This window comes from Colossoma macropomum, unplaced genomic scaffold, assembly GCF_904425465.1.
Source record: "Colossoma macropomum unplaced genomic scaffold, Colossoma_macropomum, whole genome shotgun sequence".
NCBI lineage: Eukaryota > Metazoa > Chordata > Actinopteri > Characiformes > Serrasalmidae > Colossoma > Colossoma macropomum.
Window position 1 is genome coordinate 13,865,110 of NW_023494786.1, and position 24,558 is coordinate 13,889,667.

Below are 24,558 nucleotides of genomic sequence, written 5' to 3' on the forward strand. Positions count from 1 at the left end.
TCAGGTGAGAGAGTGAGAGACTGAGTGAGTGGTAGTGAGAGAGGCAGGAGCAGGTCAATGATGACCACACCTGTTTACACCAACATACTTACACCGTTTCATCCCCGACACGCCTGGAGGAGGTGGAGATGTGAGGACTGCGCCGGAGAGCTGTAGTTCGGTTTGAGCGCCGTGTTGTTCGGTTGTCTCTCGGGACTCGTCGCCATCACTAACTCAGTGTGTTCGGCAGGTAACTCGATATCCACCTCGCTCTGTGAACACGAGCTTCGTTTACAGGTTAAAGTCTTTCACTTTGTCTCTCTGCAGTGTGTCTGTGGGTTTTAGTCTGTCTGTAGCTCGTCTCTGTCTCAGCTCACTGTGTCAGACTCGGAGGGAGCAGCTAGTCTGAGCGTTTGTTATTATCAGAGTGCCTTTAATCTGGGTTTAGGTGACTGTCTAGTGCTGTTCACGGCTGAACTAGGGTTGGGTGAACGTGCCTTTCGATTTAGTCATTGTTATGGCCGATAAGTTTACTCTGCTTTTTGTCTTGTTTTGTAGTTTTATTGAAATGGGAGATTTTAAGCTGCTGCACTGAGAGATGGTCATTTGACCTCCCATAGGTCAGGAGAGGGTCTAATGGCTACCAGTTGTGTTTGTAGAGCAGACAGAGCAAAGATGACTGATGTATTCATACATGCCTTACTCTTGTATTTTAGATATTTTAGTATTTGAAAAGTTCAAATGTAAGCATGGAGACAGAATGATGGATTAAAGTCTAGGCAACAAAGACTAATTGTCTACTATTCATTAGTTTATTACACACCAATTACAATTATTAATTAAATAGCTCATTTATTATTATCTCTATTGTGTCTGTTTAGGCCATGTCTTGTTCTGTTTGAATCAAAATATAGAAGTTTTACTTTTAATATGGCTGCTGTAACTTAAAAGTCCAAAATTTTATTCCATGCTTCTGTAACTTAAGAGTGGCAGCCAGTTTGCACTGTAGTCCATGTAGTTACTGACTAGTAAGCCTTGGGTGTAGTAAGCCTGTGATTTTAAGGGGTTATATTTCTCAGAACGTTAGTTCCAGAAACACTATCTTAGGAAAAGGCAGGTACATATACAGGGTTTTATTGAGACATTAAACATGAGCTTTAAGGAACTGCATCAAAACACCTAAACAACACCATGAAAAACTGGTTCAATACACTGTCAAATGTGTTTAGAATCCTGTAGCTTCCCCTGAGGTCCATTTATTACATTTGTGTGGTTTTATGTACTGAAAACAGTCCTCTTTAATTTTTACATGACCAACATCTTTATCACTTAGAATTGAACTGTTTAGTTGCTGTGCCTTTAAGCCTGATACATGTAAATAAGCTCTGTTCTGATTGGCTGTTCTCTGTTATGCTTGGTGAAAAGCAGTTCAAGCTGAACTTTAACTGCAGCTTGAATAGACGGGCTAAACTGCCGTAGGCTGATATATGAACATGTGCTGGTTTTCATGACATCATGAAAACGGTGAAAACCGTACAGGTTTCTACAGCATAGTTTCTATATATATTGTTGCTGTCCAAAGAAAACCATGTATCTCCGTTTTTGCTGATTTTTATTTTTCTACATCATTTCAGCACACCAGTTGTCCTTTATGGTGTGTAAAAATTTCATGATGATTGGACAAGTAGAAATGCTCCAAAATCACTTAGAGTAAAACCTGTACATTAACATTAACTTACATTTAAAGTTAAGAGCGTTATTACATTAACTGTACATTAACTTACATTAAAAGTTAAGAGCGTTTTTAACCTCTCCTGTAAACTTAGTATTTTGGAGGTACTTGCTTTTCTTTGGACAGCAATGATATATACTGTATAGACTGGAGAGTAAACAGTATGTTTTGAAACATTAACAGTGTTTACTGTTTCTACATGAAGCTATTTCCAAAAAAGTGAGAAATTTCAGTTTTCCATGATTCAGGCCATTTAATGGTTTTTGAAGTGTGAGGTGTTTACCCATCTACAAATGCTATAAAGCTTTATTCATTTTAGTGGCCCTTTCCCACCACCTATCCCCTGTTCTGTGGGGATATTTAAACAGTATATTTACAAAAGGCCGTCTCTGTAAAGACCTTTCTGAAGATGAAGTGTAAGTGGAGACCATGGGGCCTCGTTAGACCTTTGTAATTGAAGGCTCAGTTGGGACGCTTTGGAATTAGATTCTTTTCTGGCTCTTCCAGTCTCCTTTTTCATGGTTGTTTAGCAAGCTGACAAAATAAATAGTGAAAGCAATTTCAGAAGCAATGCCATCCTAATGGATGGATGGATGTTGTTATTGTTTACAGCGGTGTCACTACTCGTACCTAGACAGGGGCCCTATATCCTACAATTTTTTTTTTTGTTTTATCTTTTCCCTTGGGGTCCCCTTATAACATTTGTGTTATGTACCAAATGGTCAGAATTCATTTTAACATTGATCATTTTTGATCATCATGTTCACTTTATACTTAAGAATTAATAAGGATGTTTTTATTACTGTGCCTTTAAGACTGATTTATGTAAATAAGGTCTGTTCTGATTGGCTGTCCTGTGTTGTGCCTCGTTCAAAAATCATTCAGAGCTGAAACACTCTTTAGAACCTCAGTGTGAGTGGGAGGAGCTAAACTGCTGTGGGCTGAATATACATATATATATATATATATACATATATATATATATATATATATATATATATATAAATTATACAGGACAGCCATCTCATACACGCACACACACGTGTATATATATATATATATGCACACATGTATATGTAAAAGTATATATGTGTTCTTTACAGAAACAATGAATTTTCATGATGCTGCATTGTTTCCATATATGGACTATATGGACTGGGTAGTGAATGGCATGTTTTGAAACTTTGACAATGTTAACATGTTACTTCAGACTCTTTTATTTCAGAAAGGTTAGGGAAGTTTGTTTTTCTGTAACATGGGCCCTTTAATAATTTGATGCTCATTTTTTGCTGTTTTTTTTGCTATATATTTGTTTCATTTGTTGGCATTTGTTTTAAATAGGCATATCATAATGATAATATTTGCACAATGAATATTTGCATTGTGCACTATTTGAGCTTGTATGTGTGTGTGTGTGTATATATATATACATGTATACACCATCTTCACAAAGCCTTATTGGTCATTAACCCATACTTTAGTCCTTTTGTCTAGTAGGCTTCTGTCACTCAGCATTTAGTAAAACATCAGCTGTTGCTGGTCTGCTCTTTGTTGGGTTAGGAAAGAACTTAGCAGAAACTCTTCTTTTCATATTGTCTTTTATTCAACACTGAATAAGTGTCATTTCACGCTCTTATGTTTTTCATAGATGACTCAACTGCCAACTCATTTTTAAGATTTAAGACTTTTTCATTTTTATTATTCACAAATTTATTAAAAGAAAAAAATACTGTTATTCTAGTGTAGCTAAGTTCCCTAGTCTTATATACTTGTTATTGAATTCTGTATTTCCATGAGGGCTGGCTTTGCATTCTTTATGTGTCTTGTTGCAGACCGAGGAGCACATTCATTATGTTGTGGTTAAGAGATTAGGACTGTTCCCTGTGTACTTTCAGTGTCAGCTTTTACCTGTGCTTTCCTTCCTCGTCTCCATTATGATGATGTATCAACAGTCAGTCTACCACAGTGCTCCCTGTGGCATAAGATCATACTTCACATAACACCTTAAAGCTTAACCCCTTAATCTATAGGCTTATTATGCCTTATTTACTTTTAAGACTTGTTCCATCAACTGTTCAGTAACTACTATTAAATTAATACATTAACATTTAAAGGTTTTCTTTTTTCAATAATTTAAACAAGATACAACTCTGTTTCTAAAAAAATTGGGACGCTGTGCAAAATGTAAATAAAAACAATATGCAATGATGTGCAAATCATTTAAACCCTATATTTAATTGAAAATAGTACAAAGACAACATAGAAAAAGTTGAAAGTGAGAAATTGTATTGTTTTTTGAAAAATATATGTCCATTTTGAACTTGATGCCAGCAACACTTCTCAAAAAACTTGGGATGGAGGCAACGAAAGTATGGAAGCATATCAGTATCAAAATTAAAATAAAAAATGTAACATGCAAAATGGCAAAGTTTGAATTTAAATTTTCATTTATATGTGAAAGTTTGAGCTCAGGATGAAAATTCAAATTGTAATTCACATTTGCCATTTGGTCCACTAGTATTGACATTTCATTTATACAGAGATTTATATGCTTTATGAGAAACTTTATTTAAAGTTAAATGTATTTCCATAACTGCATATTCATGCCTTATTATGCGATAATGATGTAAAAATGATGATTAAAATATAATTTAATTGCATTAATTGCATCTCTATAATAATGTTTTGGAAATTGCATTTTTAAAGAAAATGCCATGCTAGAAAGGGAAACAGCGCCATACTGCACTCATTCTGTGTCAAAATGTAGTTAAAAATGCATTCGACCAGATTGCATTTTCCTTTTTTACAGTTTTCAGAACCCGTCAATCATCCCATCAGGGCAGGGCCAACAGCACACACCACGGAAGGTTTTATCTGGACCATCTCTGGGCCCAAGCTCATTTAAAATGGACTAAGGTGAAGTGAAAGTGTCCTGTGGTCCGGCAAATCAAAATTTTAAATTATTTTTGGAAATCATGGACACTGTGTCCTCCAGGAGGAGAGGTACCGTCCGACTTATCCTGATGGTATAGGAGTTCATTATTGCAAATGGAAATGGGTGACTTGCACATCTGTGAAGGCACCATTAATGCTGAAGGATATGTACAGGTTTTGGAGCAACATATGACACCATACAATGTCTTTTTCAGGGAAGGCCTTGTTATTTCAGCAAGACAAGGCCAAACCACATTCTGCATGTATTACAACAGCGTGGCTTCATAGTAAAAGAGTCCGGGTGCTAAACTGGCCTGCCTGCAGTCCAGACCTATCACCACTGAAAACATTTGCCACATTATGAAATGAAAAATATGACAAAGGAGACCCGGAACTGTCGAAATCAAATATGAAGCAAGAATAGGGAAAAATTCCACAACTACAGCAATTGGTCTCCTCAGTTCTTTACAGAGTGTTGTTAAAAGAAGACGTGATGCAACACAGTAGTAAACATGCCCCTGTCTGAACTTTTTTGGACCGTGTTGTTGGCATCAAATTCAAAATGGGCATATATTTTTCAAAAAACAATAAAGTTTCTCAGTTTCAGCATTTGATATGTTGTCTTTGTATATCGGGTTTAAATTGTTTTGAACATATTGCATTCTGTTTTTTTTTTTTAATACAATTTGCACAGTGTCCAAACCTTTTTGGAAACGGGGTTGTACATGTTGAACATACATTTACAAAATTTACAAAAGGATTCCATAATATTTTGCAAAATGTTGAGAATGACGTTATAATAAAATTAACATCCAGAATGTTTTTACAAGAGGAATGATGGTCTTGAAACAGATAACTTACCAAGGGTTGACTATATATAGATAATTACTGTGTATTATATACTTTTTATGTTCCCGAAACACATATAAAAATTTTATAGAACATCTTAAAATACCTTCTGGTGTCTAGCTGATAATACTTCAGTCTAGAGCTGAAAGATTAATCTTTTTTATATCAAAATTGCAAATTGAAAGAATGCAGTTTTCAAATTGCAAGAGCTACATTTTTAATCATAGCCATCATTATCTACAATGTTCTCAGCTTTAAGCGGAAAAATTCTGCTTGTATATGTGTTTGTGTAATCAAAAGCAAGCAAACACCCAATACAACTATGCCTGTCACCATAATGAAATTTAGGTGACAGTTAAGTTCCATAAAAATAATAGTAATTAACAATTGATCTGTTTTGCTTATTGGATGTAACTATTAAATTACAAGACTGACCTGGCCAGATTGGCTGATTAGCAATTTTTAGCCAACCGTTGATACTTTTAGTAGCTCCCAACTGATGACAGAAGCACCTCAAATAAACAAACATTACTCTCCACTGCAATCTAATGGTGATATAGCACCAGTCAGAAGTTGTTTTCATAGGACTTAATAAGTGTGTTTTCTGCTTTCTTTTATTTACATGTATTTTCCTCAACACAATGGATGAAAACACACCCAATTCATGTTCTGTTTGTTATGATGTAAATGGTCATGATATGATTGTAAAAGCTAACAACTGTGGAAAATAGTTGTGGTCAGATAGAATAATTGCAAACAGCCCAAATAATACTGATCATGCGGTTATGCAATAATTGTGACAGGCCTAAATACAACCAGATCTACTTGGCAGTAACTGCCAACATTCAAACCCCAAGCCAAAAAAAGTGGATATGCTGGAGTATATCCATGATGTTGGTCTGAAAAAGTCATAATGTTGAAAAAAGAGCAATATTGATTCGAAAGAATTGCACTCAGATATTTGCCCAAATCATTCAGCCCTGCTTCAGTCTACACTGTGCAGCTTTTTACTGTATAAAATAAAAGTAATTATTAATATGACTCATGATTCCAAACTTTGGAATAGTAGTGGGCCCTTATGGTTAAAGGGGTTAATTGATGTGAAGCACTGAGTGGTAGATGTCTGTTTCCTTCGCAGGGCTGAGGGCTGTAGGAGCTATGCTGTCAGCAGAGGAGATATTATGCAGCACTCGGCAGGTGATCGCAGGGCTGGAGGCTCTGCGGGCAGAGAATCGCACGCTGCTGGACAGCCTGCAGGAACAGCTACAGAGCCGGCCGGCAAGTGAGAGCGGCAGCTTGGAGCAGGAGAAGACTGGTATCGTCTTACAGTCTCTGGAGAAGATCGAGCTGGGCCTGGGTGAGGCACAGGTGAGTTTCATGAGAAATTAAAAATTTCTATAACACTAAAATAATTGTTCCACAAATGTTGTAGATCAGCCAATACATGTTAGGTATCTAAAGTTTGCTTCTTTAGTTTTGGAGCTTTGAGGCTTATGTAGCTAACAAGTAAAGACAGCATATACTCACCAATTAGCATCATGAAATCTGCGTGTCTAAATTATACACTTGTTACACACTTGCCTCAAACCATGTTTTCTTGTTAAGTAGGTTTAAATAGACATGTTTATGTGGCTCTGAGATGTCACTAGCATTCTGGGATTTTCCATACTTTAGTCCCATTTTAATGTCTAAACAGTCTAAACATGAATGTAAGCTTATAGCCACCAATTAGCATCATGCAAACTGTGTGCCTACATTGTCACGCATTTGCTTTAAACCGAGTTGTTAAGTTCCCTCAAACAGATATCCTTAAGCATGACCCACTCTGTTCTATAAAATGGGTCAAAATGCAGACAAATTTCAGGCTAACAATTTGTTGTGGTGTCAGAAACAATATAAGCATCCATTTGAGATAACAGCTCAACATTGTTTGAGCCAAATTTGAGATGATTTAGGCATGTTGTTTACATGATGCTAATTGGTGAATATAAGCTTCCTTTACTTGTTAGCTAGATAGTCCAAAATTAAAGAAGCAAATTTTGGAATCAGAAATGTTTTGGCTGATTGACTACATATGTGGTAAAGGGAAAAAACGTGTAAATTCAATTTGTGGTCAAACCATTACTTTAAGGAAAAAGACCATATTTTCTGTTGCCTCCTAAACCCAGATGATGATGGCTCTCTCAGCACACCTGGGCTCACTGGAGGCGGAGAAGCAGAAGCTGCGTGCTCAGGTACGGCGGCTTTGCCAGGAGAACCAGTGGCTGCGGGATGAGCTGTCTGCGGCCCAGCAGAAGCTGCAGGAGAGAGAACAGGAAGTGGTTACACTGGAGGAGCAAAATAAACACCTACAGTTTATGAGCAGTATCCGCAAGTACGACCAGGACGAGCCACCAGTGGTGAGCATTAGTACTGAAATGCCCAACACAAACATACCATGATGGGAAAAGTCCAGTGTTTGCAGTTATAGTGAGACATTATAGTGTTTAAATGGTTTTGAATGGGCATTCTTTTGGGTTCTAGAAGTTAATTATTTCTAGTTTTTGGTTTAAGGCCAGAGAACACAGACTGGACAAACAGAAACATTCTAATGTTTGTAGTTGTCTTTAGAATGTTTGGAAAAAGAGCTTAAAAAACAAATGAACCAGAGTGAATGAGAACATTTTAGAATCGTTCAACAAACATGGGTATAGCACATTAACCAAACTTTTGTTTGTGCGTGTCCAGCTGGTACTCTGGTCTATGTGGAATTGAATAGAATGGAATAGCGTTCGTTTGATTGTCTGAAGACTTGTGTAAGAACACAGGATGGTCATTTTCTGTATTTTGAACAGGAGGACAAAGACAACTCCTCAGCCAAGGAGTCCCTCGATGATCTCTTTCCTACTGATGAAGAGGAGCAAACACAAAGCAAGTTTCTCTCAGAATCTGCATGCTCTGTACTGCACAATAATACAGTATTGTGATTATACTGTTATATATTGCGATTACAGTATACCTTGGAATATATTAAAATTTATATGTGACTCAGTAATGGGACATGTTTAAAGATTTTGGCCAAAATTATTTAATGTTACGTGGAGTACTTTGAACACCCACAGAAACACTCATCTGGAACTATTATTAGTCACGATGCTCAAACAGTGACAAACTTTGTGATTATTTAGAGGTCTCATTTGCATATTGTGGCTATCTGCGATATCAGCATTGCTAATACCAATATCGTAGAATTTATTAACAAATTATATATTGCGCTGCCCTACTCTGTACTGTAGGTCAGAGGCCTTGTTCACTGTGAAAAGGCACTTTCCACCACCATAATCGCATGCTCTCCATGGTTGGATAGGTTTGAAAACGTTGTCATCCTGTGATTGGCCCTTGATTGTCACATGATCCCAGCTCGCATCCCTCCAGAATGGAGGATGAGTTAATTTAAATGTTGTTGTCAGTGCTATGTCGTGACTACTCTTTTAGAGCTGAACATAGCTGGGTAGTGTACAACATGCACGTGGCGTTCTTGTGTGCAAGACAAGGCACATTGTATTCACTATTGTGTGACAGACCTCTGTGTGCTCAATGCCTTAACTGACTTGGTTTTGTTGTTAGCCATCTCTGCTGATGTGCAGCACAAGAAACAGTTTGGCAGAAATTGTGTAATTGTGTGTGTCAGACAATATCTGCATACCAATATAGCCATTTTCTGTCATATCTTCCTACAGTGTGGACAACTTTCTGAAAACATTATAAAAATGGGAAACTGTTGATTTTGAATGTATCCATATTAGTTTGAAAAAGGCCTGAGTCTGTTATCCTTATTTGTGTTTTCTTAGACTCAGTTATACACTTATTTTTTTACCCTTAGATTACTTTTGCCCCCCCAAATGTTTTGAAGCTGCTTCATTACATTTTCTCAGTAGCATTGACCATTTTGTCTTCACAGTGTCTCAGCCCCACAGCAGTGGTGTCGCTGCAGCCCAGCAGGGAGGCTATGAGATCCCTGCCAGGCTAAGAACGCTCCACAACCTGGTGATCCAGTACGCCTCTCAGGGCCGCTATGAGGTGGCTGTGCCTCTCTGCAAGCAAGCTCTGGAGGACCTGGAGAAATCTTCTGGACATACCCACCCAGACGTAGCCACCATGCTCAACATCTTGGCACTAGTATACAGGTAGTTAAAAGACTGTAAAACGAGTGTCTTTAGTACCTAGACTTTGCTCTTATCTCATCTGTCACTCCATTTAATATTGGATTTTTGTTATTTTTACTCTACACAGGGACCAGAACAAATACAAAGAAGCTGCCAGCCTCCTGAATGATGCACTGGCAATACGTGAGAAGACACTTGGCATGGACCACCCTGCAGTATGTTTTTTTCTGTTCATCACACTGTTTTTAGTGAGTGTTTTTAGAAAATATGATTGGCAGCATCAGAGTTGTATTTGTCTTAATGTACATTTGTACAGGTGGCAGCTACTCTCAATAACCTGGCTGTACTCTATGGCAAAAGAGGGAAGTACAAAGAGGCAGAGCCCCTTTGCAAGAGAGCACTGGAGATCAGGGAAAAGGTACGGTAGTCATAAATTATTAATTTATAAAGCTGTTAATGCATTGTCTTTGTTTGACTATTCACACCATCTGGGTTCCACACTAAAGCCCAGCTGCGCACCTGCTGTTTATTGCTTTAACTCATTGACTGTATTCCTGTCACTCAAACAGTTTCTAAATGGCAACTTCCATTGACGTCTCTCTTAACAAAATCAAAGTTATGTCCAGCTACTGATATGCCATGAATTTGTTTATCTCCGATGAATATAGTCTGAAGTGTCATTTACAAGCAAAACACAAAGGTGATGTGGCAATATCAGTAATTTAGTAGACTGTGCTCAACAGTACATGGGAGCCAAGGATAAATCAACAGTTGGCTAATTAACAAAAGCAACAGCAAAGTGGAAAGCTCCAGTTCCCGTCAAAACAGAAAACAAGACGTACGAATCAGTATGAGAGCAAGAGCCTACAATCACGGAGGAGCTGGAACGATTGGCTGTATATATGACACAGATGTATGCAAAAGCTTGAAGCCCCCGGTCAAATTGATTTTCTAAGTTAAAACATAAGTGAAAATGTAATTTAACACATCCTCAATAGAGAATAAACTTAAATTTCATTGCACATTTTAATGCAGAATTTCTGTTTATTTGACTTGAACATATTGCAAAAAACATTACATCACAACATTTGTACAGGCCACATTTTATATTTATTTTTCCTATTAGGTTAAATTCAGCAAATGAACAGTAATTGTGCATTAAAGTGTGCAGAAGTGTGTTCTCTGTAGAGGATGTGTTAACTTATATTCACAAAACACAATTTGACCAGGGGTGCCCAAACTTTTGCAGATAACTGTATATATGATATATACAATCATTGGTTGGATACAGTCTTTCTGTATGCTGGTCATAAAAATTGGAAACTATGTTCATTCTGTGGAAATCACATGATCTTCACTTTCAGGTTTATGTGAACAGTGTTCTCACAATGAAAATAAAGTAACTGAATTAATGAAAGTAATAAATACAGTCTGAGGAAGCTCATTTTGTCCACTCATGCAGCTATAATAAAGGGTAAAATTTGGGCAAGTAAGACAAATGCAAGTAATTCCTGTTGACCGACACAAAAGGATACAGTTAATTGTGATTATTTTAATCGTTTGACAGCCCTAATAAAAATGATTTTAGACAGTTAGAATTGATTATAATAACATTCAATAAAGTGTGTTCTGTTTTTAAATGTAAAAAGCCGTTGTGTATTGCTTTGTCTATATTCCTTCACGTTGTGTACTCATTGTTCTCATTTGTATAAAACAATCAAATCCAGTTTTACTCAATGCAACCAAAAGATAATCCCTGCCCTTTTTTCTGCAGGTGCTGGGGACTGACCACCCTGATGTGGCCAAGCAGCTCAATAACCTGGCTCTGCTGTGCCAGAACCAGGGCAAATATCAAGAGGTGGAGGAGTACTATGAGAGAGCGCTGCACATTTACCAGAGTCGGCTGGGTCCAGATGACGCCAATGTGGCCAAAACCAAAAATAACCTGGTGAGAGATGACCTTTTGTTTTCTGGTTATGGTATTTTATTTGGGGCTGTTTGTCACATGCATAATTTTGAACTACAAAGGCTTGGAGGTTGGGGTGTGTCTGTGAGGTAGGTGTTCACAGAATATGCTGTGTGTGTTTGATTAACAGGCCTCTTGCTACCTCAAGCAGGGGAAGTACAGACAAGCTGAAGCTCTGTATAAAGAGATCTTGACTCGTGCTCATGAGAAGGAGTTTGGATCAGTGGAAGGTAAACTCCCATCAGCTCTTTAAGATCTCAACACAGCAAAACTATTATTCTTCAGATTACACACATAGGCACTGGCGCTAAATCAGAGGAGTTCTTTGAAATTGCCCAAGATCATTTTGTCCAGTTATTGAAAAAAGTACTTTGACTTGTTCCATAAAATCTGCCGCACCAGTGACATCACATTGTCATTGCTCGCTAAAACAGACTGGTGATGAGTGGATACAGGTACCATGCGCATGCTCAGTTTTGGTTAAAAAAGTCCCTGACAGTGTAAATCAGAGTTTAACCAAGTGGGATGTCCTAACTTCACTACCTTTAAGTTGGATCAGCGTTTGCATTGGAGCATTAGCTTCTGAACAAATATCTGCCATCTGAAGCAGACCCTTCAGTTACCTTACACAAATACGTATGTCATATTGCTTTGTTCAGAATGGCTGACTTGCAAAAGAGTTGGCAGTTTTTATTTGTAATTATTCCTAAACCAACTAAAACTCTAGTTAAATACAAAAACAGAATGTCATTTCATCTAGTTATAATCAGTTACAGCAAAGAGAAAGAAGTACTAACCTGCCCCACCTGTATGTTACAAATGCACTTTTCATTTTCTATACTGTCTTTATTTGTTGATTTAGGCCATAACAGTTAGCAATGGTCCTTCTTATGTCTGCTTAATTATCATCACACCTATCACTTTTGAGGCATTGCGCAAAAATATTTATAGCAACATTCAAATCTAAGATTTTCAGTGACACAACAGAAAGAACAAACTGCCATTGCAATAGGAAATAAAATTCAGTCTCTACACTGAATGTGTCTGAAAATACATGACATTATTATTCCAGTTAATAAAATTTTTGTGTTATAGACATAAAAAAGCGTTAGTCATCATGACAACCTCATGTTACCTCTAACTATAGGTTGATTTAGTTTTACGTTTACATTGCTGTATATTGACCATCACGTCCTGATGTTGGTTTTACAATTTGTCAGACCAAATCTGCACCCCTGTATGTAGGAGACATGAGGCAGTCTGTCAATTACAAACTGCATGGTGTGTGCAGTGACCAAAATCAATTCAGAAATTTTGTTTGTATCACATCAGCTCTATTTATCGTCCTAGCTGTCCTGCACTCCCTCTCTCTCTGACTTTCAGGAGATGGACGGCCAGTTTGGGTACACACTGACGAGGGGAGCTCTAGACAAGTATGTAAACACTGAAAGTAATTTCTGCAGCTCTTCTAGAGCGCAGGAATTAAACCATGTCTTCTCTCTGTGGCTGTAGGACAGTCTCGGTAGTCTCAAGCGCAGTGGATCTTTCACAAAGCTTCGGGAGTCCATAAGGCGGAGCAGCGAGAAGCTGGTTAGGAAGCTGAAAGGGGTCGGAACACCAGAAACGGCCCCTCGCGCTCCTGGGTAATTGTATCTACCGTTAAACTGATCTGTAGGTTTTACTGGGTCATGGCGTATATTCATTATGTGCAAGTTTTAGAGGTGGGACACTGAGGGAGGGGTTATGAGGAAAGTAGCCCTGTTGTCTCTGGAGGAGGTACCCTAAGTCTGAACTAAGCAGTCTATTTTGCCAGCTCATGATGTTTTCTTTGCAACAGAATGAAAAGGGCCAATTCCCTCAATGTGTTGAATGTGGGAGTGAGGGAGAGTCAAGAGACTGCAAAGGTAAGAACTGAGCTTTCTGCTATTAGGGCTTTCACTTTCTTTCACTATAAAAAGGACATGTCCTTACGCCCATCACAAATATTACATGATCACCTGATCAGTTATTTGACCTCACAGCTTTTATTTTCCACAGTTAGCTCTCACAGCCATGTGCTTTTGCTGCAACAAGCAGAATATGACTTGAGTATGTTTTCATCACTTGGGTTGAGTTTACTGAGACACGTCAAGGGTCTTACAAGAACAGACTTTCTGACTGACTAATACCTTTAGAGGGTAGCAATGAGTGTTTGTTTATTTGAGCTTGAGCTGTGTCTGACATCAGTTTGGGGCTACTAAGTATCAACAGTCTAGAAGGCAAGATAGCTAATTAGCCATTTTAGGTTTTACTTTAACAGTTACATAAAATTAACAAAAAAAGACAAATTGTTAAATACTATTATTTGTATGGCAATTAATTGTCAGCTAAAATACATGAAGAGGTAACTCACAAGTTTCATGTTACGTTCACTTTCCATGATTAATTTATGACCGTGTTGTTGATAATAAGGGCACAATTAAAATGGCAACTCCAGCAATTTGAAAACTGCACTCTTTAGCCACTTTGGGCCTGTACTTTAATAGTTAATAATATGCAATGAATAAAAAAATACAATGTTAATTGCACTGATGTCCATTAATCGTCAGCTAAAATTTCATATTAGTGACAGGCCTAAACATCCTCATTAATAGTGCTCTAATCTTTGTTGTTTGCTTTCTTTGGTTTATTATTTAGTGATAAAATGTATGTAACAAGTCTCCTGTTGTCCATATGTCAGTTTAGTTTGTTTTGTTGACAGCCTAAAAAAACAGGCACAGTGATTTGAAATTTTCCTAAATGTGTTTTTTCCTTCCAGAATCTTAACAGGCTGACAGATAGTCGCACTCTCAGTTCCAGCACACAGAGTCTGGCCCGACGCAGCTCTTTAAGTGGAGAGGGTTAACCTTGCCTACCAGTTTTCCCTGCACTGCATAAATGCTCCTGGTCCAGTCTTCATATGGACCCTTTAAAAGCAATGAAGCGACACACTTCTTTTTTTTTTTACTTTTTTGGTGGGTTTGGTTTGTGGACCAGCTTGCACTGCAGAAATCTAAGGGAACTTTTCACAAAGATCTCCCTTTTTAGAGCTAATGGAGCATACTGGGACCACACTTCAGGAACCAGTTTTCTCTTTCTGATCTTAAGGGCTGTTGCACTATAAAATCTTAACTTAGCCCACTAGGATCTGAAATTTCCTTTGCACTTAAAATGTTACAGGTTAGCATTAGAACGGAGAGTACACTGTTGCACTAGTTACTATATTTCTATATAGAGGGCACCAATGACAAATGTTTGTTATCTATGTTACTTTAAAACTGAAATGTAGCTCTCTACTTGTGCCTGTGAAAGAAGGGACTTGATTTTTCAATTTCGTACGCAGATTTTAATTTAGTTTGGTGATATAGTGTAGTTTATTTAATTTTGTTTTATTCCTCCTTATCCTGAAAGTCAGGATGTGATTTTCTATGTTGTGTGTGAAATGCCAGAAAGATCTAGAAATACTACCTAAATGTAATGTATAATGCAAGGCTACTTTGTTAGCTTTCTGTCAGAAGGTACAAACAGAGTACCTAAACAACAAGATGGTTTTACAATCTACAGTTGAATCTATTAATGAAATTGTTTAATGTATAGCCTCAGTGCAGTAATGCTGAAGAACCAAATAAAACTGCTCTGTCTGTCTTTCACAATAGTCTACAGAGTGGATTAAAAGTTAAAAGGCCTCAGAGTTCACCTCATCAAACCCAACAAATAGTATGGTTTTACACCCTCTTCAGAGGAACATGTCCCTTGTATTTTTCCCCTTTATGCAAGAGGATGAAATGGCTGCATGCTACTATCCAAACAACTCAGTGCAGTAACATAACAGAAGGAAAGAAATGTTCTTAAGATCAGTTTTGTTACCTAAAAAATGAAAATTTACATTTGAAACCTCCTGTTGGTCATTTTAGCATGAAATATTCAGGTTTTTATATGACACATAGGCTAATGTGTCTTACTAATAGCTGACAAAAGGGGTTTATGCATTACAATCAACACTTGTTTTATAGAAATAATCAGTATTTATTCCTGCCTTTGTGTTGGAAGATGAACATACAGTATCAAACTATTTAAAAAAAAAGATATGTACAGACATGTAAGTTCAGATGATGAGCATGTTACATCTCCACAAGAAGCATTAGACCTGCTGAGCAATTTGAGAGATTTTCTGCAGCATTTCTTCTGACTGTAGCTGTTCCAGGGTCAGCAAGGATAGACCCAACTGATCCTCCTGCAAAGCAGACAAAGACACTGTAAGAAAATGGCAGTGAAGTTTGAAGGACCACAAAAAAATAGCATTCAAATGACTCCATCCCACCAAATGTTGACAAACTTTTTTTTTTTAACCCTGATATATTTAAGTAATGGCTTGTGCTGGCCTTATAGCTGCACTAAGCGTCCTTACCCGTCTGAACGGTTGGGCCATCTGCCTCAGGAAGTGCTTGGACAGCTGCACTGTCTCATCGATGGTCAGGTTCAGGCTGCCATCTGTGATGTGCTCCTGGATCCAACGGGGCAGCTTTCCTCGCTTGTCTGCTCGGGCGTAACGCTAAGAGGAAGAACCAGGGTGATTAAATATCTGATACAATGCACCTAACCTACATCAACCAGACCAGATCAGAGTAATCCAGAGCTAACCAGTTTACCTTGTCTGCAAAGATCATAAGGCCGTAGTCAGTTTTGCCTCGGATGGCTCTGCCTACACACTGGGCCGCATGTCGCATGGCATCAAAGGTCAGAAAGTCGTTCTCACGGATCTGAAACTGGTCTCGGAGATACTCCAGTCGAGCCTGATGCAGACAGGAAAAGAGTGAGTGTATTAATTGATGGTATATCCAGTTTATAGTACAAAAAAAGTTATACAAATATAGTAGAAATTACGACAACAGAGAATGACTGGGCAGACCTTGAGGATTCGGCTCTGGGTATACACGTAAGGCACTCCAAACATAATCACAGCTCGGCCAAAGTGATGAACTGTGAGTCAATCAGATGCAAAATTTGATTAGCTTCGTCTTCTTATGTATAAAGAACTGTACATCAAATCTTTAAAATTCTCTGTCAGTTAAACTCATTATTAGATGGCACAATACCACTTTTTTTCCCAATACTTCCACAGATAATGAAATCTTGAGTATAAAGCTCAAAGATATACTAATGTGATATTTGTTTCTTTAAAAGTTACTTTAAATTGACCTATTTTTAATTAAAACAACTGATTATGGATTGCTGCCATCTCTGCAAGTCATCAAACAGAAACGCAAACAGTATATGTTTTTCAGTACGCTTACCAAAGTCAATCCCCTCAGACACTTTGCCTCTGGCCACAGACAACAAGATGGCCCCTCTGCCATTTTCGCAGGCCTGGAACAACAGGTCAACAGTAAAAGGTCTTTAATTTATTGCAACACAGTCTTTGAAGTACCATAGCTTTACTAATAAATACTGTTGTATCTCCTCTAACATTACTTCAGTCATGGGCTGGAGGTTAGGGAACCAGCCCTGTGACCAGAAGGTTGCTGGTTCGATCCCCTGAGCCGATAGTATGACTGAAGTGCCCTTGAGCAAGGCACCTAACCCCCAACTGCTGCCCACTGTTCCAGGCAAGTGTGCTCACTGCCCCCTAGTGTGTGTGCATTTACTAGTGTGTATGTGGTGTTTCACAGCACGGATGGGTCAAATACAGAGGTGAAATTTCCCCGTTGTGGGGCTAATAAGGGTCATTTGATCTTAATTACTAAATGGCAACAGGATTTAAAGACGGAATTCAAGAAGGCCTTCTCACCTCCTGGTACTTCTCCAGAGCCATGCTGGTCTCTGCTGCATCTTGAGTCTCGATGAAGATGAGCTTGTTCCTCTGGATATTTTCTAGAATTCCCTACAGACCCCATAGCCAGAGAATAAAACGGAGACTTATTACAGTTTCTCAAAACGCACATTTTCTAATCAACACTCCAATAAAATAAAATCATTTTTTACTTCCATACCTGCTCATACCATGAAGCTACAATGTTTTCCATGTAAACATAGCTTGTGAAAAATGCGACAATCCCATCAGGTACAATGGCAGACATTTCCAGAAGCAGGTTCCCGTAGTTTCGGATCACAGCTGTGGATTGCAGTGCATACATCTCTTTAAATTATCAGACTCCTTAAAAACACAAATATTCTATAACAGTGGTATCAATACAGCTTAAATCGTATAATAAACCACAATACAGCTTACCAAAATCTTCCCTGGTCTCAAATTTTGAGCTCATTGCCACTTGGTCATTCCCTCGCCCAACAATCTAAAAAAAATGTGTAATGTTCAGCTATAGGACTTAGTACTTCACTGAAGTTTGAAGCGAAATGTGATGAATGTTCTACAGAACACTTACCAAGGGGCAAAGGCAGGTTCGTGCCAGTGTCATGGTGAAGGAGGCCATTGTGACAGGGCGAAAGTCCAGGATTCGGGGATAGATGTCCAGTGGGGAGAGAGTCTATGAAGAGAAACAATGCAGCACCATATCAAACACAAGTCTAGGACATTAATTTACAGATATCAGATCTGAGTTTCCTGATAATTAACAGGCTTGTACAGTATGATTTGATAATAGTTGATAACTACAAGTCATATAAGTAGTCAATTATTTCTAGTATAGTTGTGACTAACATTCAGGCAACAAAATATTTTGGATTCTCCAACATGATTTATTTACGAGAACATAAATCTGGACAAGGAAAATATAGGATTATGGCAAATTAATTATATGCAGATGGGTTAAACTGTGTTTAACTCGTTTATTAGAGAGACTGTCCACCACAGATGGCGTGAGACACTCAGAGAGTGGATTATAATCTCAGATTAGAAAACAAGCCATACGTAATCTAATAATCAAATGCATGAAGGAGGGTGCTGAGAGAAGAGGTTGTTATGGAGAAGGCTGTTTACCCCTGAGGTGATGATGACCGACTGAAACCTCTCAAACACCGGTTTTATGGCGATGGAGGGGTCCATACAGCTGCAGAACAAACAGATAAGCCAGTCAGAACCAGAGAAAACTATTTTTAACTGGCATTACCCTTCACTGAGCACTGATGCACATCAAGTCTTGCATCCACTGTCTTTCATTCATTTTTCAGAAGAACTTCAGAATTACAAGTCATTTTTACCAACCTGAAGTGAAGGACTGGATTCGCTATTGTTGGTGTTTTGTCTTCAAAAGGCTCAATAATAATAGTGAAGCCTGAAAAAGAGAATTTTTTATGTATGTATTTTACATGCAAACAAGCTGAAGACTGCCAATAAATACACTTGGTGTTTGTGGTGGAATCAGAAGAGATCACCGCTTCTTTACCTTTGCTGTAGGTGCTGACGAGAGTAGCAAAGTTGGAGATCAGAGTAACGGCAGAAAAGTCAGCGATGTCTGCAATCTCCAGAGTTCTCAGCAATGAGCGAAGCCTCTCAGCACAGAATCTATGGGGAACAATAAGCAGAGCTCAGCTCATATACAGCTCATATACGATGGAGCACGCTTAAATTACAACACAGAAACAACCCATCAAAAATATTTGTGTGATCTAGCACTTTATTAATTCACTATTTGATTCAAAACAATACAGTGTTGTCTTAATTCAATACATTTCTCGATACAGCAAAATCGAGAAATGGCTGAAAATGAGCCTTACATTAATGTGTTAATGTTACATTTTCAACTGATTAGAGCTTTAAACAACATACAAGTACAACATACAAGTACAAAGGCTAACATGTAATTTTTCATGCTAATCATGGAAAAAACTATACATTATCGTTATAATAAACTGCGATATATTTCAATATGTTGAAATATTGTAAAATATTGTACATATTGTTACTGCCCTACAAATAATGTGTCAACATTGTTACTCAAAATCAAAATTTCCATAATGTACACAGTGCCCAACAAAACTTTGGGGATACTGTCTTTTTGATTCTTTGCTACTTTTCAGTTAAGTAAGAAGAAGACACCTGCATTCACCTGCATCACTGCTTGTGACTGTTATTTATTAATACTTGAGACACTCAGCTCCTTGATCATCAAAGTGTCTTCTTTAGTGTAAAGAGTAGGTTTTCTCTTCCAAACTACTGTTAAATGCCCAGCTTGAAATATCTCCCCCCGAAAGTTCAAGTGCCGATGAGTGCTGACATCACAACAGGACGAAACGAGAGGTTGGGGCTTTATAACCTTCGCGAGTTGTTCAAGTTTTGCAGTTTCACAAAGAAAAATGGCAAGATTTTCTGTTTTCACAAACTAACAAATGGAACATACTCATTTATTAAAAATCGTTTTGAAAAGCTACATGTCCCATATTTTTAAAATGCAGTATATATTTTTATGCTGTCCATTTCATTAAAAGAAGTCAAAGCAGCAGTCAATCAACATCAGAGGATGTCTAGAATGTATAAAACAACACAGACTCGCCACACAGGACACACAGCACAGAGACTTGACTCACCTGAGGGGCTTGCGGTCAATGCACACCTTCTCATAGATGTCTTTAAGAAACTGAGGAGAGCTCTCCTGCACAACGTGGTGGATACGCAGCCGAGCCTTCAGGTACTCCAGGAAGCGCTTCATGAATCCTACAAAGTGCTCTGCAGTGCGGATGCTGCCAGGAACAGCCTCTACAGTGAAGGGACCCGGTATAAAAGGAACATCATTTTTATGTTTATGTACTATGGTAGAAATGTTGCTTCTTAAACACTTCAGTTAATAACGGATTTTATAAAGATGCAACAGACCTTGGAGAATTTCATCTGGCAGCACTGGATTGGACAAGTAGATGTCAGTTTCTCGGGCAACATTGGCTTCTTTCAGTCCCTCCACTAGTCTTCTGTACTCCTCTCGGAGTTTAGCAGCATCAGTTTCCTTTATCCTTTAACAGAAGAATGAAGCCGCAGTTTATACATTTAAAAATGACTTTAAGAGTGTACATAAATTATTTATGAAGTACCAAATAACACAATTATATAACAATATTCCTCACTATGGCAAAGGAATTAAAATACATACACGTTTTACCTTGTAACTTTAAATAAAACTGCTCTAGACTAGTTTTTTTTATCATGGAAAACAGGAAAATAGGGGGTCATTAGGGGCTGTATTTTTTGATGACCCTCTGTGAGCAACTGGCATCATGTACGTCATGGAATTGTCCTAGATTTTGTCCTGCAAAATAATTTACTAGAACGACATGAAAAAGCACTCCTCACCTCTGAATGGTATTCTGAAGGGTTTCCACATTGGTCTGGCAACGGTCCAGTGTCCTCCTGGTGATGTTAACACTCATTGAGTCAATGCACACATTGTCTGGGCATAAAAAGAAAAAAATGAAAATAAAAACCACACGTTATTATCAATGCCACTTTTGAACCGATCAGGTGAGACAGAGCTGTTATTCAGATGAATCTTACCAATGTTGTGAGCTTCGTCAAATACAACAACAGATTTCTTTGCAAGCTCTTTTGAAACCAGGTCTGCGATTTTTGGGTCCAGGAGGTAATGATAACTGTAAACCACTATATTGGCATGAAGAATCTGAGGAAAAAAGTTGAAGGAGAGCGAGAATCAATAGGTTTTGTGTCTGCTGACATTCTTCAGTGCATTCAAACAGACAACTAGGCCTACAAATAATTTAAATAACACAATACTCTTTGGTAAAAATCTTTTTTTATGAAATACATACGGCGTAGCGCGCTAAGTAGTACGGGCACCAGCCTTTCTTACGCCCAAAGTCTTTAAGGTCATCTAGGTTGTAAATGCCAGAAGGAATGGGCACCTGCCTTCCCACTGCATCAAACTCCTGCACAGAGAGAAATAATAAGGAACAAAATCTTCTAAATAGATTGAAATTCTATTTGCGAGTAAAATCAGATGATAAAAGTCAACATCAGTAAATAAACAGCATATCAAACTGATTTTAAAATACTCAAATGCTAAACAAAAGCAACAGCACCCTTAATTTCAAAACACTACATCCTCTGTTTGCTACTGCCATTTACCTCATAGAAGCGGCAGACTGACTGGCTTGGGTTAGTGTGACGCTGGGCTCGAATGTATGATGCTGTCAGACTGTGACATTTTCCATCCACCTCTTTACCAAACCGCAGAGAGCTCACCTGTAAACAAGGCATTCAGGATCAGTCTGGACTAAATAACAATGTTAATGAGAAACTCTTCAATGAAAATCCACTTTAGGATTTGGCTTAAAACAGCCGTAAGTCTTAAAGACTGTCGGCTGTTTTAAATGTAACAACACTTTTAAATGACACTCACTTCAGGGTGAATGCACAGATTCTTTCTTGAAGACAGTGCTAGTGCAAGGAAGTTGTTTTTCTCCCCTGTTTCCTTGGTGTAAAATTCCATTAATTTCCTCAGTTCCTCTATCACCTGTAAAACAGAAAAATACAAAGCCACCAAACAGCCTTGAAGAAACAGGCAGACCGCATAGTCCGTCTGCAACTTACCTTCTCGATCTCAGGCACAGTACGAGAACAGTAGATCAACTTGGTCACCTCAAGAGGGTAGGCCTGCACAGAGTGGAAACCCAAAGAAAGATTTTTGCCACTTTGCACATTTCCAGACAAACTACTACTACTATTGCTGCCACTACTACTACTACAACAACACCACAGCTCCTCACCTTCTGATAAGCAACGATCAGGGACAGAAGCGAGATGGTCTTTCCGGTCCCTGAGGGCATCTCCAGAACTCCATGACCCTGAGGACAGAGAGTGTAACAGGTAAATTGTGTATTACGTATGGAAGAGGTGGGTTCAGTAACCTGAACCTATTCTCAAGAATTGTTATTTCTGTGAAATAATGAATGTAAAATCAGTTAACTAAAAAACAAGTAAAGAAAAAAATTAAAAGTAGCAGGTCAAAAATAACATGAGTAGGTGCACAAAAGTAGTTTAAAAAGTAGAAAAAGAAACTACAGAGCTCTTTGTGAAACGGCAGTGGAACGTATTAGAACATCCAACATCTATCAGCACAGAAAATTAAGTTTAGCACTATTATTTTATTTTTCGGTCTAAAATAAAATAATAAACCTCAAAAGTTAGACGTGTGATTAATAACAAAGCAGCATAGATGCTGTCACCAGCATAAAGGAATTAGCAACTAAAGTTTAATGATTAAAATGTGATTGAGGTAAAAGTAGAACACTTTCTTCACAAACATACTCGAGTGTAAGCAAAAAAACTATGAAATGAACATACTCAGGGTAGTGCAAACCCCTAAAACTGTTCTGAGTACATGTAACTGAGTACATGCAAATAGCTGTAAATCACCCACTTGTAACGACAACATGATGCATTAGACTCACCTTTGCGTCCAGAGTCCTCTTGAGCTCGAGCATGTAGGAGTACTGCTCTGGATAAATGTAGTCATATGGGAAATAGACTAACAACCCTTCGATGTTCAGCCTGGTGGACAAAGCAATATCAAAATGCGACGACAGTTAATGCACAGCAGACATACATGATTCTCGGTTTAATGTGATAACGTTAGCTGCAGGCACTGAGGGGCTTCTCTCTGCAGCACAGACAACAATGCTAACGTTGGAGTCACTCACTTCATCTTTGCTGGTGGCGGGACGCTGTGGCGCTGTGCCACCTCCTTTAACGTGTAAGCTACAACTCGGCAGCGGCTCGACACAATATTAAAACACTGTCAAGAGGATAACTTTTAAATAACTCAGATACATGTAAACTAACATAACGCTGTCTAAAGACACACCGTCGCGTCTAAAAAGCGTGTACTCCACTTCGCGACTAGGATTGGCTGAGCCGCTGTAGACGTTTCTTGAGCAGTGCTCTGATTGGACGATCTATTTGTCCATCAAAAATTCTACCGCAGTAAAACCCTCCTACCGACTGAGCCAGCCCGAGCTGTGGATCGGAGAATATAAAATAAAAGTCGGTAGTTCAACACCAACTTTTTGGTTTTCTCTCACATCAGTCCTCTTATGAGTGTATTCCGTAAAATGACTGTTTTACATTTTGTCTTTTATGCTATTTAAATAAAAGAAAAATGCATGGGCATGATTTTATTATTATTTTAAAGGCATAATATATATTTTCTCTTTAATGAGAGGGAAACAGTCTTCTTGGCTGTTATATTTGTACAGGCTTTTGTACAGACTTTCCTTCCTTGCTGAGCTATTTATGGGATTGGGAGGTGAAACACAGTATTATTGGTTAATATTATTTTCCCTGCCCGCTGGTGCATGGTGACGTAATCAAAAACTCAGAGCTCACACCTTTTAGAAGTAAGTCATCTCATTTTAAAGGAAGATTGCTGAAAAAATGTCTTTTAAATGTTTAATTGTTAAGCATGATGAATCATCCTTCACCATTAATCATGCTTAAAGGGGAATTCCACAGATCTTTCAGAATATCTGCATATCAGTGCTCGAGATGTAAACAAAGTCATTCAGACTGTTTTGGCGTGAAATGGTACATTATAGAGGAACTTGCAAACTCATGCAAATATAGCCATTTCATTTACTAAAACCACCAGTGAACCTACCCGTCCTCTGAGTTTTTATATTATTTAATGTTGAAATTGCTAAAATGGTAGTAAATCTGGAAAAATATGTTTTCTTTTGGGGACTATGTTGCCTAATATTACTCTACATGTCCCACTCCACCATGAATGTCTTTTAAAAGATACATTTCAGGCCAAAACCTTACCTCATAAATGCTGTAAGACTATGTCATAGGTATCAGGCAGGATATTCTTAGCCATTTCATGTAATAACTTTATGTGTGGGGGTTTTAGAGACATTAAATATTTCAAACATCTGGTTCCTTTCACCACCACTGTGAACAATTATGACTCATTTCTCTAGAACGGAGCATTTCACGTCAAACCACCGGGTGACTTTGTTTATGTCCTAATGAT

General features: G+C 38.1%; 2 protein-coding genes across 4 annotated transcripts; one reads left to right on the forward strand and one right to left on the reverse strand.

The window, feature by feature from the left end:
* On the forward strand, window positions 1-14,536 carry klc3 (kinesin light chain 3). Of its 3 annotated transcripts, none has more exons than XM_036561329.1 (13): window positions 1-276; window positions 6,633-6,862; window positions 7,663-7,893; window positions 8,329-8,404; window positions 9,435-9,660; window positions 9,767-9,854; window positions 9,956-10,057; window positions 11,414-11,587; window positions 11,736-11,835; window positions 12,989-13,038; window positions 13,118-13,248; window positions 13,443-13,509; window positions 14,403-14,536. In XM_036561329.1, the coding sequence occupies exons 2-13, from the start codon at window positions 6,653-6,655 to the stop codon at window positions 14,487-14,489; spliced, it is 1,542 nt and encodes a 513-aa protein (XP_036417222.1). In that variant the 5' UTR covers window positions 1-276; window positions 6,633-6,652; the 3' UTR covers window positions 14,490-14,536. The 3 variants fall into 3 exon arrangements, 2 of the variants coding, with proteins under 2 accessions (XP_036417222.1, XP_036417213.1); XM_036561320.1 differs by having other exon boundaries at window positions 1-229; XR_005006471.1 differs by lacking the exons at window positions 13,443-13,509; window positions 14,403-14,536 and having other exon boundaries at window positions 1-229; window positions 12,956-13,038; window positions 13,118-13,191.
* A 1,094-nt stretch (window positions 14,537-15,630) lies between these two features.
* ercc2 (excision repair cross-complementation group 2) lies at window positions 15,631-23,413 on the reverse strand. The gene is made up of 23 exons (XM_036561344.1): window positions 23,228-23,413; window positions 22,979-23,078; window positions 22,295-22,372; window positions 22,119-22,181; window positions 21,928-22,041; window positions 21,654-21,770; window positions 21,338-21,454; window positions 21,066-21,189; window positions 20,865-20,961; window positions 20,394-20,527; window positions 20,108-20,276; window positions 18,967-19,085; window positions 18,786-18,855; window positions 18,561-18,630; window positions 18,007-18,108; window positions 17,853-17,916; window positions 17,614-17,735; window positions 17,412-17,504; window positions 16,918-16,990; window positions 16,533-16,603; window positions 16,273-16,416; window positions 16,032-16,175; window positions 15,631-15,857 (listed from the first exon to the last, which is right to left on the reverse strand). The coding sequence occupies exons 1-23, from the start codon at window positions 23,230-23,232 to the stop codon at window positions 15,765-15,767; spliced, it is 2,283 nt and encodes a 760-aa protein (XP_036417237.1). The 5' UTR covers window positions 23,233-23,413; the 3' UTR covers window positions 15,631-15,764.
* Between the last annotated feature and the right edge of the window lie 1,145 nt (window positions 23,414-24,558).